This window comes from Protopterus annectens, chromosome 11.part0 (assembly GCF_019279795.1).
Source record: "Protopterus annectens isolate FY-2018-M chromosome 11.part0, PAN1.0, whole genome shotgun sequence".
Lineage (NCBI taxonomy): Eukaryota > Metazoa > Chordata > Ceratodontiformes > Protopteridae > Protopterus > Protopterus annectens.
The window spans coordinates 1558490600-1558508945 of NC_056745.1; the positions used below are offsets into that span (position 1 = coordinate 1558490600).

Here is an 18346-nt window from a genome sequence, read left to right on the forward strand (position 1 = left end):
ACGCCCCCCCCCCCCCCAACTGATTTGTTTTTCAATTGAATTGTACAGGTTATAGGTCACATTAAAGGTGGGAAAAGTTTTGAAATGATTCACTGTGGTATCATTTTTTTTTATATCACAAGGGTGTATAAACTTTTTATATCCACTGTGTGTGTATGTGTATATAATGTGTATATATATGTGTGTATATATATATATATATATATATATATATATATATATATGTATGTGTGTGTGTGTGTGTGTGTGTGTGTATAGAGAGAGATAGAGATAGAATGGATATAGATATGGGAAGTGCAGGGTGGCTTTCCGTCTTTTTGTGTACTTGTGATCCTTTGTGGATTGATGTTTATGTAATTCCGCAATGTTCTGTCGAGATGCGTGTTTCACTTATGAGACAAAACGTTTGGCTGCCATATAAATATTTGCTTTCTGTTAGGTTCTATAAGCAAGCAATAATGCCTTCCAGGGTGTGTTAATGTATAATTAATGACCGCCCAGGGGTGTTATGAGGGGGCCTTTACACCCCTGGAATGGCGTTAATTACACATTAACACACATCCTGGAGAGCATTATTGCGCCTAGGGAATGGGTTTGCTGTAAAATTGTTATGTTTTTCATACATCTGTATATTATATATATATATATATATATATATATATATGTATATATTTTTTTTTTTATTACTGTATATTTTTTTAGTATATTTGTGATGTAAAATAGTTCCTCCACCTAATGTTTCAAATTTGCTGTAATATATGTTAATGGTGTTGGAGGAAGCATTTTACAGCCACAATATAACATTTTAAACATAACCAGGTTATTTTACTTTATTTTTGGTCCCTTAATCCTAAATTGTTTGGTTGGCAGTTACTAAAGATTGAAATTAGTAAATAATGACATAACATTTGAGCCTCAGACTTTTTTTTTCCTTCAGAAAGTTCATGTTAACTTAAATCCTTTACTTTAGCAGCTTTGTAATTTTATAAGAGCAGTATTTAAGTTTCTATTTTAGAGTATTTGTTCTCCCTTTATTTTAGGCTTTATCCAGATTGCTTCAGCAGAAGAGTGCAGAGGTTTGTAAACCTTTTTAGTGCTGCTGCTGGTAGTCATCGCGCACACACACACACACACACACACACACACACACACACACACACACACTTTCTCTTCTGCTTTCATGCAGGCATTAACTCACACATACAGACAGCAACATAAACACACACAATCATCTCTCTCTTACTTTTAAACATGCATTCTCTCTCTCTGTCTCTCACGCTCTCACACTCACTCACACTTTCACACTCGCATGCTTTATATTTTCACTGGCTAAACAGCAGAAGCGCTGCTTAGCTTGTGTAATATAGTAGCTTAACCAATTTCTCTGACACTCTTACAGGCATATACACTTTCACACACTAACATACACACACTTTTTTTTTTAATTTTACTTTTATTTTATTTTACACTCACTAAATAGCAGAAGCTCTGCTTAGCGAGCGTAAAATAATGGTGGCTGTTCTGTTTTCTCAGCCTGAGCTCCATGGCAGCTTGATATGCTGTCGTGAAGCAGCGGACTCATTTTTCAGCGGGCATTATTTGTGCATTAATACCCTGCTGGAGAATGCTCGTTCTCCAGTCAGGGTACTGACGTACAGTATTGTATTTGAATATTTAACTTAGAGGAGTATATATGTATTCCATTTTACAAGAGCTTTTAATGTCTGAAGTGGGTTGTCACTAAGAAAGACCTAACATTCAGCTGTTAATAAACCTGGCTTGATATTTTCATTTGTGTCATCCTTTTGCCATTGGTTGGTCCAGTGGATGTTGTGGTGAATTACTGATGTACAGTAAACCCATTCTCTAAAATGACCTTGGACGCTCAAAAGCCAATTTGCATAAGTATCATTAAAGTAGTTATGTATGAGCAGATGCATGGCTGTGTAATTTTAATTCCTAACCGTAGTAGTATTAGAGCGTCATGTCAAGTAAGTTATTGGTTTTCAAAATAAGAATGAGCACGTTTACTTGTGTTAAGACTGTCTCTGGTTCTGGTTACAAAGAACCAACCATTCAGAATGATTATGTTCTAATGTTCTTTGCATCTCTGACAACCACTTCTCACTTATGCTTCTTGCAGTTTTGCCATTATTAACCTTATGGTATTTTAAAATAGTTTATAAAAAAAGGCAGATAAACACTAAAATAACTTCATAGCCTGAATAAAAAAGTCCTTGTCTTAGGTTCTAAACCTTCAAGAGACAGTAGTGCTTAAGTGCATGAAAAATTCAGTTAAGTAAAGGTTTAGGTGTTCCAAGTAATCTTAAAGGTAACACCTTTCATTTAATATTACTATTAAAATCCTTGTGACTCAGTAGACTGTACTTCAGTTTATGAACCATTTTTGTTTTCTTGACTGGACTTTGTAGCCAGGATAGGTACTCATCCTTTCATTATGTAATATTGGATTGCAGTGGCCCAGCAAACTGTTTAATTGTAAAGATGGGCCTTTATTTAACCCACTCTAAAAATGATTTTGAATCAAACTTGGAAAGTTTTGTTGTTTTAATTTATTTTATTCAGTACCGAACCAAGAATATTTTCCATTTAACTGAATTAACATTTTAGAGCTGCACATTGTGCAAGATAGGACTGAAAGAACTGAATTCAGGACTTAATTTTAACCCTTCATGCTGTGCTGTAAGGCAAATGTAGCCGATCATGCTGTGCTGTAAGGCAAATGTAGCCGATCGATTTGTACAAAGCCATTCATTTTCTGGTTATCTGACTAATTTACAGTTGTACATTATGCTAGGAGGAGTGTGGGAATTAACTTTGTTTCTAATTCTCGGATTTAAATGACCAAAGTAGGATTGTTTGAGGTTTAAATGTTCAAAGTCTCAAATCTTTCACACTTTGCTGCCAGACGAACTTGTCTGATCAGTCTGCAACACAGCCATGAACTTTTTGGTTACTTTATTTAGAGCTGCACGTTGTGCAAGTTGAGACTGAAGGTAACAAGCTCAGGACTTCAGAAAGATTGTTAGGAGTTCCTAATCTTAATCCTTCATACAGTGTTGCCAGACTGATGTGTCTGATCGTTTGTACACAGCCATTAACTTGCACCTTAACAGCACGTAAAAGTGTGAGCAAATGTAATGCATGTGCTGTGTGTCAGTACGTCTGGGACGAAGGTGATATTTTCTTTAGTTCCACAATGTTCTCTTTCAAGCTGTGCACTCATTGTTTTGTACTTGGCAAATGTTTTATGTGGGTGCGAATAAAAGGAGGGCTAAGCTTATGAGGGAGAAAAACCTAAGTCACATATAAATTAAAATTTCTTTGATGGCAAGATATGTTATTGGACTGCACATGGAGAATTTGGTGATTTGAAATGCTGTGTACACTATTTTTAGTTATCAGAGAAAGAGGAAGGGAGTTCAAATGTTATCTGACATGGAAGGGAAGTGGTTTATATTATCTATTTTACATTTAATTGTGAGGGTCTTAACTGTGATATTAACTAGATCAATTATTTCTAAGGTCATGTTTAATGGTGCATTTTAGCTGCACTGCATGCTTTACCCCTTGAAAGGTTTTTTTGTCAGAGATGGGATTTTTCTTTTTCCTGGTTGATTTATCTTAACATAGGAGCTACTGTTATAATTTTCTTTGGAGTGTTAAAATTGTTAGTGAAGTTGCTAAGACCCACTATCCACTTAACACCATTTATATCTGGCTAAAATTCCTGGCCACTTTTTTTGTTCACAAAAGTGGTTCTTACTCTGTTGAGGTTCCATATCAGGTTGGACTGGGTTGTCTGCAATTTCTTTTCAATGCAAAGTTAGCAAGGCTGTTCCAGAGAACCCCATCAGGATACACAATTACGACTCCCAAGCAGTCTGTGAGGAATCGCTCTGTTGCAGAGACTCTGTGTCAGTCTTCTGAGGGGAAAAGAGTTCAACTACTTTTACATATCCAACCAGCAAGACTTCCCCTCAAGGCTCTATGTTAAAATTGTGAAGAGGCGTTACATCAAACGCCTCTTTAGTGTAGCGACACAAAGACCGAACGTACTAAAACTACAAATGGGCAAAACAGTGATTTCTTTCCCTGGGAAAGAAATCACTAGTAACACACACACACACACTTATACTTTAAAGTGTAACTAAGTGGTGGGCTTTGCAACCCCCAACTAAATATACCAACTCCGAGATTGCACTACAGTGGAGGAAAGGGCAATGCTACGGCTCAGGCCAAGCAATTTTTTTTCCCTGGGAAAAAAATTGCTGGCCTGAGCCTTTGCTATTTTCAGACCCTGACCTTTGTGTCGCTGAAGAATTTTCAGACCCGACCTTTGTGTCGCTGAAGAGGCATTCAATGCACTGCTTCTTCGCGATTTTAATATAGACCCTCCCCTCAAATGCAGGTTTAGTGAAGAAACAAGTTACTAGATTATCCCCTTTTTAGCATGTGCAGAAGACGGGATTCCCGATTTCGAGATGCTGAACTTATTTATTGCCCAGTATCTTTTACCAGAGAACTGGAACAGCATGCCGATGCCATAGGAGCTGTAGAGATGATCGTCCGCTTCATGCTGTGTATTACTGTTGCCTGAATTTATTCACCAGTTTAGTCTCAGTGAAAGTTGTTTTTTTCTCTTTCTCCTCATTTGCACAAGACACCTCATTAAACATATTATACAGATTATGTATATTCTTCATAGAACTCTTTGGTATAGTTAGTGTATATAGTATGGTAGTTCCAAGTTTTTGGGGTATTTTCTTTGGATCCATATTTGCACTGAATGTGTTAGTCTTTTATTAAGAGGCCAGAGTGTCTACCTAGTGATCTGTACCCTTTGTGGACCTCACCTGGTAGGAGTTGTAATTGAAAGTAGTCTATTACAAAAGTGCATACAGTGGAGCCAAGGGTTAGGAAAGAAACCAGGAATACCCCTTACAGTTAGCTGGCTTGATGATGGTTGTATCACTGATGTCCCCCTTACCACGCTGAACAAGGAGAAGGTCACAATCAGTTGTCTGTCTGGTGCCAGAGTCTGCCACATCACGCATGCACTTAAGTCTCACCACATCGAGTAGAAGTATGACTCTCATTGTCCATGTTGGTGTGAATGACTGACTTGAGGCGTATCTCCCAGGGCTATATGAAGAGAGCATTGATTGAGCTCTCAGTATGTGTCCCAGGCAGGTGTGACCCTAGCCCATAGTAGCATCCTGCCTTTACCAAGAATGCTACCACAATACCAACAAAAATAATTGACTTCAACATTTGGCTTAGTTTCTGGTGTCATTCCAAGGGGGATCCAGTATCTGTCTGCCTGGGGTGACATGGTTGACGGGTCAAAGTGCTTTACAAGAGATGGCTTCCACCTGTCACCACTGGGATTCCGGATCATGGCCCCCTCCATGACTCAGGACACCTACTCCTCTTACTTGGATCTACTTGACTCCCATCAAGTTACCCCCTAACACCCTGATCTTCATCTACCCCACTATGGACTGGGTGAACTGTTCTTGCACTGCAAAGATCTAAGCAGTGGACTACCTCCACATTCCTATCAGGGTTGGAAAGGAAAGCACAGAGAACTGAAAGTGTCGAGACCTATGCAGGAAATATCTCCACTTCAGGACAGGATCTCGACACTTTCAGTTCTCTGTGCTTTCCTTTGGCTTATCTACTGCTACCAGAGTTTTTGCAAAATGTCTGGCTCCGGCCATTGCCTTTAGCAGACAAAGAAATATTCAGATTTACCCATACTTAGACAACTGGCTTATTCAGGCAGAGCGCCAGGAAAAGCTGCTCAAGCACCTGGCCTCTGTAAAGACACTACTAACCTCCCTAGGATACACAATCAACGAAAAGAAATCCAAACAGGTGCCCACCCAAAGGATAATCTTCCTGGGAGCAAGTCTGGATATAGCATCCCAGATGGCATTCCTTACACCAGAGAAACACATTTTCCTGACAACCTACTTCTCTCAACTAGCCACCAGGCCCCAGCTATCTGCAAGGAAGATCCTGCAAGCTCCGGGGTTCATGGCATCTTGCATACTACTCATTCCATGTGCCAGACTGCACATGAGGAAACCTCAGTGGTACCTAAAGAGCCTTTGTCAACACTCAAGACCTAGAAACTTTTCTACCTATAATTCCTTGCTCAGAAAGGAATTTCTTTGGTGGTCAACAGCATGTTGCCACAACAAGGGACTGCCCTTCTCCCCACCCCCTGCTGCCCAGACCCTCACCACAGATCGGACTACACTTGAGGTGCACACCTGGACAGCAGGTGCATACAGGGGCAATGGAGCCCTCAGGAAATCCCTCTGCACGTCAGTCAGAAAGAGATGATGGCTGTGCAGCACACCTTGATAGCTTTCAAACCCCTTCTCTCTCCAGGGGTTCTCCTGATCAAAACAGACAACACCACTGTGATGTGGTAAATCAACAAGCAGGGAGGGGCTCACTCCTACCCTCTATGCAGGCTGGCCATGACTCTTTGGCTCACAGCCTCTTCCATGCAACTACACATGTTAGCACAATTCCTACCAGGCTCCCTCAACTCTCTGGAAGACCAATTAAGCAGAAACCTTCTGGACCCACACGAGTGGCAACTCAGCAGAAGTACCTTCACCCTAATAACTCAGAAATGGGGAACCCCAAAGGTCGACCTCTTTGCCTCCCACACCAACCATCAGCTCAAAAAATTCTGCACCAGGGAGCATCACTGCATGGCTTGGAAAGTGGATGCCCTGTCCTACCCCTGGGTCAATCTGTCGGTCTATGCCTTTCCTCCCCCACCGCTCATCCCCAGGGTACTGCTCAAAATAAGGGAGGAAAAACCAATGACCATTCTTAATAGCTCCAGACTGGCCCTAACAACACTGTTACCCCTTGCTGTGCAGCCTGTCCCCGCTGCTTCCGTGGCATTTTCCTCAGATTCCAAACCTTCCGACCCAGAGGGAAAGGTAATTCATGCATCACAAACTGCAGACACTCAGTTTGGCAGCTTGGCTTATTCCATAACCCCCAACCAATCTGCCATTCTAAGTAAACAGGTTCTGGATGTTATCCGTGAGGCCAGACATCCTAGCACCAGAAAGTCTTATGCAGATAAATGGAAAAGGTTCTGCACCTGGATCCAGACTAAGGGAGCCAATATGGCACAGCCCTCCATCCCTCTCACCCTGGATTACTTAGCTGACCTACTACACAGTGTTCTTTCTTTTTCCTCTATAAAAATTCATGCTTCCGGTATTTCTGCTCATTTTCCCACTGAGCAGCCCCTTTTCTCACACCCTTTTATCAAACAGTTCCTCAGGGGGCTAGCAACTTGAGGCCCCCCAGAAGGGCACCAGTGCCAGCTTGGGACCTTAACTTTATCTTGGAAAAGCTCACCCTGCCCCCTTTTGAACCAGCTTCCTCTGCAGAGCCAAAATTTCTCTTCTGGAAGACAGCTTTCCTTCTGGCCATCACTTCAGCCAGAAGAGTATATGAGCTGCAAGCACTGATGGCTGTGGAACCCTTAGTCATCTTCCATGCAGACGGGAGTATCCATCAGAACCAACCCATCCTTCATGCCCAAGGTGGTGTCTGTGTGTCTCAACCAAGCCATTCATCTCTGGAGCCTTGAATCAGGTCACAGTTACTGCACAGATATCGAAGTTCTCCATTTTTAGGAGTGCCTCGAGAGAGTGCATTTTGAGGTTTAGACTTCTAGCATTACCTTCTGCTTGTATCTGTTACAGTGGTGGTTTTGACCTTTGAACTTTGCCTAAAAAAAGGCACTATAGGGGTGACAAGAGCTTTAGCCAGTAACCTAATTCCCAGGGGTGACAGGTGCAGACCATCTCTCGCAAAGCATCGTGGTTTGTCAGTCATGTCTTCCCCGGGCGGACAGATACTGGATCCCCTTTGAATGACACCAGAAGCTTAGCCAATTGTTGAAGTCAATCATTTTGTCCTTATACTGTGGTATCATTCTATGTGAAGGCAGGATGCTACTCAGGGCTAGGGTCATACCTGCTTGGGCCACATGATCCGAGAGCTCTTCCAGGTCTCTTTTCATGTAGTCCAGAGAGGTGCTTCTTAAGTCAGTCACTCCAGCATGGACAATGACAGAGTCATATTTGTACTTGTTGTGGAGTGACTTGAGTGCATGCGTGATGTGGCGGATCCTGGAACCCGACAGGCAGCTGACTGTAATTTTCTTCTTGTTCAGCCTGGTGAGTGGAACATCAGTGTGCTTGACTATAGAGTCACCTATGACTAAAGTGTTTGGTACATTGTCTTGCCTTAGGGGTTGTTGTTGGGTGGCACACTGGTGTTGTGAGCTGTGTGTCACTTTGGTTGCGACTGGTGTTTGCATTTCAGCTTTGGAGGTTCTTGTTGCTTGGGCAGGTTAATGTTAAGGGCCTCCGCATATGTGGGTTTAGTGTTGCTATGTGTGAGTTTTGAAGGGCTATGAGTTGCTTGAGGTGTAGTGTAGGTGTTAACCTTCTCCTCTTGACTGTCTAGCACAATCTTGGCCGGAGAGAGCTTTGCTTCCAGTTTGGCTGTGTAAGTGCATCTCTCGCAGGTTATAGTGTTGGGTGGTAGGAGGATAGGGTTGTCTGTGTACATGAGGCAGTTGCCGCATTGCCCCAGTATGCCCAGATTCACCAGGTAGACAGGAGAAATCACCGGAAGCTGACCCTTGGACATGCCTGATGAGGTGCCTTTTTTGAAAAGTATAAGAGCTGTTTTCCCTTACCTTTGCAAGGTACTTTGCAGTTATAGGCTGTTTAGGGCCTACTATTAATTTCTCCTTATTGACAAGGAGAGTTTGTTGCTTGTATCAGTTTCAGGCTTCCTAGTGCTTTCCAGCAGGTTCTAGAGCAAGTGCTAGTCACAGGGGTTCAGATTTTAGTGCTGCTACTGAGAAACCAGCTAGTTCTAAGGGAAAATTTGAACAGCAGACTTTCTGGCTCCTGGAATAGTTTAACTGTAGCCTCACAGTGCTGCACAATGCAAAAAATGTGCAAACACATGCGTTTTTAAGCCAGAAAGTTGAAAGGGATAGAAATTAGCCCACAAAGGCTAATAAAATTACAGTATCACAGCTGGAAACCACTCCTCTAGTGTTAGGCAGTACAACGCTCACCAGTCCCACTGGTAAGCAGTAGGACTTCACTCTACCACAGCAAGGTCTGGATAGCTCTGAATACAGAAAATAAAGTCCTGAGACAAGCAAAGCCTGGGATCTGGACTGACTAGGAAAGGTGGGAAACGAGCAAACAAGATAGTATTTTTTTGTTGTTGTTGTTAAAACAGGCTAAACAATGCAATGATACAGTAAATAAACACAGGAAAGGCTAACACACTTGAGTATGTAGTCTTAAACAGTAAATGCAATTAAAACTCTACAAAATTAGCAATTTAAAACTTTTTAAATGAAGCAAGGCAAGTGCACAACTGAGAAACGATTTGAGGCAGTAATACAGCAGAATACGCAGCTAGCCTACATATACAGAGAAGTCTATATATACAGAAAAGCAGCTAAAACACACAATTCAGATACAGTACAACCTAGATTTGTAGCAATGTTAAGGCAAATACAGTTATAATAAATGCTCTAAAATATACTATATATTTCCAAAATGTTTGAGAAGCACACTCAGAACACAAGGAGATTCAGGCAATTTTTTTTTCTTTTTTTGAAAGGGTGAAAGGAGGAACAGAAGGCCTTCTCAGATGTTCTCTCTGTATTAGGTAGAATGAGCTAATGACACTAGACTGGGAGGAGTGTCCCAGATTAAATTTACAGTAGGGACGGGCAACTGCAAAGCCACCAAGTATAACAACAAAACACCAACAGGGTGGGAGGGTTGGGACCACTACTAAAGCTATTAATACTAAAGGTGGGGAGGATGGCCTAATGGTTAAGGTGTTTGCCTTACAAACACAAGGTGTAGGGTTTGAGTCTCACAAGGACTAATTGGCTAGGCTTACAATGGCTCGCAAGGACACTTAGCCTAGTACTATTCTATGACCCTATTAGCCTACACTCTTTAGACAGTAAAAGTTGTATTATCCATATGAAAGGATAGGCATTTAAACTGTTCCTTTTTTGGACTCCACAAGATGGATAAAATGGCTCTCTTTCTTACCTTGTTTAACCTACTAGTTCCTCCATCAGGATGGCAGCCGTATTCCCCATTCATTCTCTTGTAGAGGCAAGATTTGGGTGTTAGGAAAAGAGTCAGTTTATAGATTCTGTGGCTTGTCCCATTCCCCATTCCCTCCAGTGTTGAGCCCCACTGCAGCTGCCCTTGGGACATGTGTGCATGCTTCCGTGCATGCACAACTTCCCAACCAAGCAGCATGCCTCTTCCAACCAGAGTATGTGGTGTTGCCAGTGCAGTGAGTCAAGCTGCCTCTCTCCTGCTGGTATCTGCTAACTCCCCCTCTTCACCTGACTGGTCCCACCAACGCCCATGTCGTTATACAAACACAGGTTGTCTGGGATGCATTTAGGCTTTTAGCCCTCTGTACCAAAGGAAATGGTCGGAATTAGTTTTGCTTGATATACAGTTACCCAGCATAACTAGCAGAGAACATGGTAATTTAGATTAACCCCCAACAGTGCAAGAAGTTAATTTCAACATTCCACCCTTGTATGGGGGTGTAACCCTGTTACCCCACCTTTTTTTTTTCCATCTTTTTTTACAAACCTTTGTCTGCTGGAATACAGTATGATAGACACTTCCAAGTTATGTCTCTGTGAAAACTTACATAAAAACCCTGTAACCAAAGTCTTTGCAAATGGGCTTGTGTATCTCCCAACTTCTCACTGTAAAAGAGGGCTAGGTATTGGTGCCTGATGTCCTCCTCCCCTGACCTGTCCTTGCTCAGAGATCCACGGCTAGCTTCATTAAGTGGCAGTTTTAGTATTGGCATTTGATTTGAAAGCTTGATGGAAGGGCACAGATGTATAGATGCTGAGAACTGAAGTCCATATTTGGTAGTTTTTTTACAGAATGAGTGTTTTTAGGTGATAGCACTTATACCATAGAGAAGGAAGTTTGAGATGAGAAGGCATGATTTGTTCCAACTTCTTGTATTTGCATGTTTTACTTGTTTTTGATGTTGGAACTTCGCCATGTTCACACATTGAGTGGGTTTGAAAAATCCTTTCATTGCTGTGTAGCTAATGCAAGATAATAGATATTACACAGGTGTGTGCATGTGTGTATGGATATGCATGCATACAAAATACCTTTTTATTCATCTGAGAGGTGCTATAATAGCTATGTGCATTTTACTTTATATTTGAATATTTTTCTTTATTACCTGGGTAGTGCTTCATGAATATACAAGCCCATTAGCTGATTTTGTTAATATTTCTTCCATGTAATAGATGACTGTTTTGCTTGATTTGTTTTTTTGTGGTTAAATAAAAGAATGTTAATGTAAAAGTTCTATAATTGTATGGTGCCTGAGTATTTTCCATTGCAGTTTTGCAGAAAACTAAATAACTAGCAGGTATCAACACATTTTGTACATTTTTGGTGCAATTACACGCCTTAAATTTAGTTGACAAAGGAAAATAGTTCATAGGTTCATACTAGGCTATCTGCCCTAGGGCATTTATAAGCCTAGCCAGAATGTGTTTGGCTTTCACCACCCATTTTAAATTTATTTTGCTATGCCCTTTTTCGAGGTTAGTATACTGTGCCTCTGTCTAACAATGACACAGAAGTGATACCCGGGGTAAACCTACGATCTCCCATCCACTCATCAAGATTCCTCTTGAAGAGAGTCAATGAACTCTGCCCAACCTGGACTGGGATTTTATTCCAGAGCGAAGGGAGCCCCTGGGTTATGAATCTGTCCCTCCAACATGTCCTATTTATTTCAGTGCTGAGGTTCAAGTCTCTTGAGCGCGTAGCTCGATGGGATTTGGATTTTCTTATTCCAGAGCGAAGGGAGCCCCTGGGTTATGAATCTGTCCCTCCAACATGTCCTATTTATTTCAGTGCTGAGGTTCAAGTCTCTCGAGCGCGTAGCTCGATGGTATTTGGATTTTCTGAGGTGCAGCATGTCCATTAATTCCGGGTTGGACATGGCTTTATACGTCAGGCACAGATCGCCTCTGAACAGGCGGTATGCCACTGAGTAGAGCTGGAGTTTCTTTAACCGGGCAGCATATGGCATCTGTTTGAGCCCTTTGATCCTCTTGGTGAGGTACTTTTGGGGTCTTTCCAGTTGCTGCAGGTGTCTGGTAAGGTACATCCCAAAAGGGGCATTGTACTCAATTATGGGCCTGAGTTATACAACAGAAGTTCCTGTAGCCACACTGGTTCCAGAGAGACCCTGTATACAGATAATTTATTTACAGAATTTTATCTAGTGTTTGCATGGCTGTTTAATGCTTGAAGTGATGCAGATTTCAGAGAAAAAGTAACACGGGAGTTGTATTTTGTTGCTGTTGCTCCCTGTGGAAAATTGCTTTGCGATGCTGTACACATGCTCACTACCTGTCTTAATGATTGTGGTCTCAAATTTTTTTCTTGCAAGATCCCACTAATATCAAAACCTTTGAAGTAAATCGCTCCAGTGGACACGTCAGAAAGATAACTTATGGTGTCATAGTTTGCATATTCTTTGTTCATAAGAACAGTTCACTATTACTTTGCAGATCTTACTTCTATTTTTGCAAGGAAAAAAGTCTTTACTTTATTATTGAATGTTTTGTAAGCAATTCTTGTAAATATGTGTCTGGAGCTGTCCTCCTCGGATCTCCACTTTAAATGAGCATCTGCCCAGTTGGACATATCTGCTAACAAACAGACCCTGCAAGTAACTAATTAAATAAACTGGTAGAATAGTTTGAATGTAGCCACATTTAACTTGTTAGGCTGATCTGCTAAGAAGGATGTTTAAAACTTCTGGCTTTTAACTATTTTAAGATTGTCCCAGTATTGCAGGACATTTTTAGCTCCTGATGGGCATGCAAGTGCATTTATACACATCTGGTATCACAGTTTCTTTAATTTTAGAAAAACATGTATAAACAAAGGCTGTATGCTTGGAAATGGATGTTCCTCTGCTTTTGCTGTTAATCTTGTGGCATTGCCATTATTTACCACAGTGGGTTTTCTTTTAGAGTTTACCCCGTACCTGTATTTGTAACCTTGGCTGTTTCACTTTTAGCATAGTCCAAGTTAGCATTGTCAGCAGTTTTGTCACTTCTTAAAGGAAAGCTTTTTGTGTGAACAAGGTTTTATTGATGGGAGGGGTATTTTCAGGAAGTCTTGTTTGAGTCATTTTCTGCATGCAGCAGAGGCTGTGTACTGTAGAGTTCACAGCAAGATCTGAATTAACTTTTTTTTTTTTTTTGGCCGGAGCTTTGAGGTACTGGCCATGGTGTTAGATACAGACTGGAAAGGCTTATCCAATCCTCTTAATGCTGCCTGTTATTGCGTAAGCAGGTCTTGAGCTAGCTTGATTTAAAGTTCAAACCTTTGTGAAGTTAGTGCTGAGAAGGAATTTGTGGAAGTTCTTTCCAGGCAGAGTAGCTGTGACTTGAAAACTGATATATTCACAAAAAAAAAAGTTTTACAGTGCACTGTCCATTTGTTTGCAAATCTTTGATATGGAGGACTTGGACATTAGTACAGACAGCTCAGCTTTTCATGTACCAGAGTGGATGGTGAGTCGCTCTCCAGAGGCATTTTTTTTATTACATACACTGTCACTCGAGAATGGCAGAACTAACAACTCACTGTAAATGCATAAGAAATTACAGACATGTTAACAGTTTTGTTTTGTATTGTATCCTTTTTACTGAAAGGTGTGGAGGTGAAACAGTTCGTCTTCACTCCTTTTATGTATGTTATCTGGTGCAGATGAGAGAGATATGCATAAGAAATTATAGACATGTTAGCAGTTTTGTTTTGTATTGAATCCTTTCTACTGAAAGGTGTGGAGGTGAAACAGTTCGTCTTCACTCCTTTTCTGTATGTTATCTGGTGCAGATTAGAGAGATAACCAGAAAAGGGCTTGTTTGTAACAGTTTTTTTTTTTAATCTGTTCAGACAAACGCAGGATTTGATCTGTAATCTGTTTTTTATAGTATTTGCTCTTCATCACCACATTGTTTTTGTCGTAGTTGAATAGAGAACAAAGTCTGATAGAGCAGGTGTACACTTAGAACCATTTTCACATATGTTACATTTCTTGTGCCGTTAGAGTGACAGTGACTGAATATTTAAAACATGGTGCATTTGTAAACCAGTTGGTTCAAGTCTGGAGAGTTTTAATAGTTACTGTTCTGAGAATCTGAACCAGTAGTAATGAGGAAAGACCGCGGGAACGAACGACTAGAATGCAGTGACTGGTTTTTGCTCATGGTAGTGTTACTGTGAAAGACCAAAGATTTTCTTACATTTGTAAAATCAGTTAAATACATAATTCTTTTTGTTTTGTTTCTTTTTTATTAGTTTTAATAAAACTTTCTAGAGAAAACTTGGACTTGATTGCTAGTTTTCCAGTTTGTGTGCCTTTCTTTATTCCTGGTCTTACTGGCTAACTAGTATTTTCTCCCCTTGCTTTTCTATCTTCTCATACAACTAGAGTAAGACTTAACAGTCTGTGCTTTACATAAGGGGAAAAGGTTGGTTAAGATTAAGATAAAAATATAACCTTAGCCCACCATCTGAGTTTTGGATTACTTTGAGTATTTTGTTTGTTAAAATTTCCATGCAAAACTCTGCCCTGTTTTGCAGAGGAGAGTTTTGAGTGCAAAGAGGCTAGGTGATTTGTTAATAGCTGCACGGTGTACCAAGGTGGAAATAATGCTTGTGGTACAGTAATTTGTGTAGTGTGTGTGCTGCATTGTCTCCATTACTCTGATGTCCTGAACAGAACTTAAATATAATTTTCTTCCTCATGGTTGTAGATAGGTAAAACGGTTTGTGTTTTTTATTTTTTTTCATCTGTTGGTATTCTGTCTTATCCTTTCCCTTTAATTGTTTTTATTTTTTTAATTATTATTGTTTTTGTTTAGTGCACTAAATGGAGCCTGCTGGGCTAGTGGTCTTTTTCGAAGGAGATCAGCATTATTCATAACGTCTGTATGAAATCTGATCAGCACTCTGGGTGATTTCCTCATTTCATCGACTAATCTTTTGTTTTTACGTAAGCTGCCACCATCCCAGGCAAATTACTTTTAATACCTTACCTAAAGGGTTGTATCCCAGGAAGAGGACCTGATTGCTTTGTAGGGTGTAGGCTATTGCAAACAGTATATTAGGGATGTAGAGTAGTTTGAACTCTGCTTGCTTAAGGAGTTTATTCAGATAAGGAGTTTTTGAGACTTGTTACTGCTGCCTGGATATTTAATCACTTTTATGCTGCGTGTAATATTGTTTGCTTATTTCTGTGCCTTTCTCTGTTTTTACATTAATTTAGGATGTTGTAACTGCAGTATTGTACAGTAATGGTACATGTTAACTGGTTGCTGCAGCCAGCCTGTGTGCTTTGTCTATTTCTCGTCTGGTTGCAGATTATGAAAAGGCTCCTTTTTGGGTCAGTTTGATTCCTCATCAAGGAATATGTGACCAGTTCATATACTGGAAAATATTTTAAAACTTTACATTTTGGGGGAACATGAATCTGGTAATTTTAAGGTTAGCTTTAACAAGATCAGAATGTGAAAGTGATTGGATAGGTCACCAGTGTTTAAAACAAAGTACAAAAGCTGAAGAGAATGCTGCTAGGCTAGCATTTGACTAATAACTGTTTTTTAATATGTCGTCCTCGGTTAACTTTTAGGATTCATGCCACAGGAATTGCAGCTGTTTACCAGTCTCACCAGGCTTTTATGCATCCTTTTTATTGCCATAATGCAGCACATCTCACTCACTCTCCACTCCCGTGCTATGCTCAGCCGTGGTATAAAGACACACTTGTAGGTAGCCTTTTTCTGTAGTTTTAGATGGTTTTTACCCTGACTGAATTGCCGTCAGTGAGTATATATTAATACTTTTTACTTCATTTCAGTTGTGAGCCTTGCTGAGATTTTCGTTATTTCCGAGGAAGCTATTCCCTTCTTTACAGCCGTGTTGATGGTCCTAGGATTGCCTCCCTTTGTTTGCAGCATCTTTTGTCTTTGACAGCTGTACCTTTTGAAAGCCAGTTTTGCCCTTAATGGGCACAGTAAAAGTTTGTACTATTAAGGCTGATAGGTTTTTGTAGTTTCAGAATTTGCCAAGGATTTAACATTGCTACTACAGAATGATATGGGAGAGCTCTTTGAGCCTTTACCTTCCCAGGCACTTGCAGCACTTCATTCAGAATCATTCTTCTGAAACCTACTTTTTTCTTGTTACTTCACCTTTTCTCTTTTGAAAACCCGTTAGTCAAGAAACAAATTACTCCCTTGGATTGATAAGGTTCACACAAGCACAAATTGCCCTGCATAGGAGGACCCAAGTTACAGTTTTCCAGTTTAATGCAATTCATAGATGTACAGAAATCGCATGTCCCTGGACTGTATGGGAGTCACTCAGCTGAGCAGCTGAAACAGCTGCATAACCGACTGCCCTGCCATCTCATGCTAGTAAGTAACAGTGGTAGCTGACAGGCCACACACAGGGACACAATCACACACATCTAAATAGAAACAGTGGTGCAGACAGGCACACTTGTACAGACGCAGCTTGCATACATAACCCAACAGCTTTTGGATAACGGGATGTCTAAGTAGACTGTCACTCTAGTCAGCCTCTCATTCAGTAGTAGAGAACACACATATACACACAAACATTTATTTATCTATACACATATCTGTGTGTGTAAGTGTGTGTGTGTATATATATATATATATATATATATATATATATATATACATATATGTGTGTGTATATATGTGTATATATATATATATATATATATATATATGTGTATATATATATATATATATATATATATATGTGTGTGTGTGTGTGTGTGTATGTATGTGTATGTATATGTATATATATATATATGTGCGTGTGTATATTTATATATATATATATATTTAAACTTGTGTGTGTGTTTGTGTGTGTGTGTATATATATATATATATATATATGTATTTAGGAGTATGTGTAGATGTGTATATGTATATACATGTAGGTGTAGACGTATGTATATATACATGCATGTAGACGTGTGTATATGCACGTGTGTGTAGACGTGTGTGTATGCACGTGTGTGTAGATGTGTGTATGTACACGTGTGTGATGTGTGTAGACGTGTGCGTATGTACACATCTACCTGTGTGTAGACGTGTGCGTATGTACACGTGTACCTGTGTAGACGTGTGCGTATGTACACGTGTACCTGTGTGTAGACGTGTGCGTATGTACACGTGTACCTGTGTGTAGACGTGTGCGTATGTACACGTGTACCTGTGTGTAGCGCAGTGCGTATGTACACGCGTGTACCTGTGTGTAGACGTGTGCGTATGTACACGTGTACCTGTGTGTAGCGCAGCGTATGTACACGTGTACCTGTGTGTACGCAGCGTATGTACACGTGTACCTGTGTGTAGCGTGTGCGTATGTACACGTGTACCTGTGTGTAGACGCAGCGTATGTACACGTGTACCTGTGTGTAGATCGCAGCGTATGTACACGTGTACCTGTGTGTAGACGCAGCGTATGTACACGTGTACCTGTGTGTAGACGTGTGCGTATGTACACGTGTACCTGTGTGTAGACGTGTGCGTATGTACACGTGTACCTGTGTGTAGACGTGTGCGTATGTACACGTGTACCTGTGTGTAGACGTGTGCGTATGTACACGTGTACCTGTCTGTAGACATGTGCGTATGCAGTGTGAAGATGTGTGTGTATGTACACATGTACCGGTGTGCAGGCGAGTGTGCGTGTGCACGTGTACCAGTTTGCAGGCGAGTGTGCGTGCGCACGTGTACCGGTTTGCAGGCGAGTGTGCGTGCGCACGTGTACCGGTTTGCAGGCGAGTGTGCGTGCGCACGTGTACCGGTGTGCAGGCGAGTGTGCGTGCGCACGTGTACCGGTGTGCAGGCGAGTGTGCGTGCGCACGTGTACCGGTGTGCAGGCGAGTGTGCGTGCGCGCACGGGTACCGGTGTGCAGGCGAGTGTGCGTGCGCGCATGGGTACCGGTGTGCAGGTGAGTATGTGCGCGCACAGGTGTCCAGGCGAGTGTGCGTATGTATGCGCATGGGTACCGGTGTGCAGGTGTGTGTGTATGCGCACCAGTACCTGTGTGTGTGTGTATGTATGCGCACGGGTACCTGTGTGCAGGCGTGCGT

The 18346-nt window shown here is 41.1% G+C and overlaps 1 protein-coding gene across 7 annotated transcripts in view; it reads left to right on the forward strand.

Annotated features, from left to right (window-relative positions):
- AHCYL2 (adenosylhomocysteinase like 2) overlaps positions 1–18346 on the forward strand; it is a 1498752-nt gene that overhangs the window by 330366 nt on the left and 1150040 nt on the right. For 2 of the 7 annotated variants that reach the window (XM_044088835.1, XM_044088836.1), the window contains exon 1: positions 13533–13717. The exons of the other annotated variants lie outside the window; for them this stretch is intronic. In XM_044088835.1, coding sequence (XP_043944770.1) covers positions 13661–13717 — 57 coding nt within the window. In that variant the 5' untranslated portion in view covers positions 13533–13660. Of the gene's footprint in view, positions 1–13532; positions 13718–18346 lie in introns of those variants that run through there. 7 annotated transcript variants of the gene reach the window in all.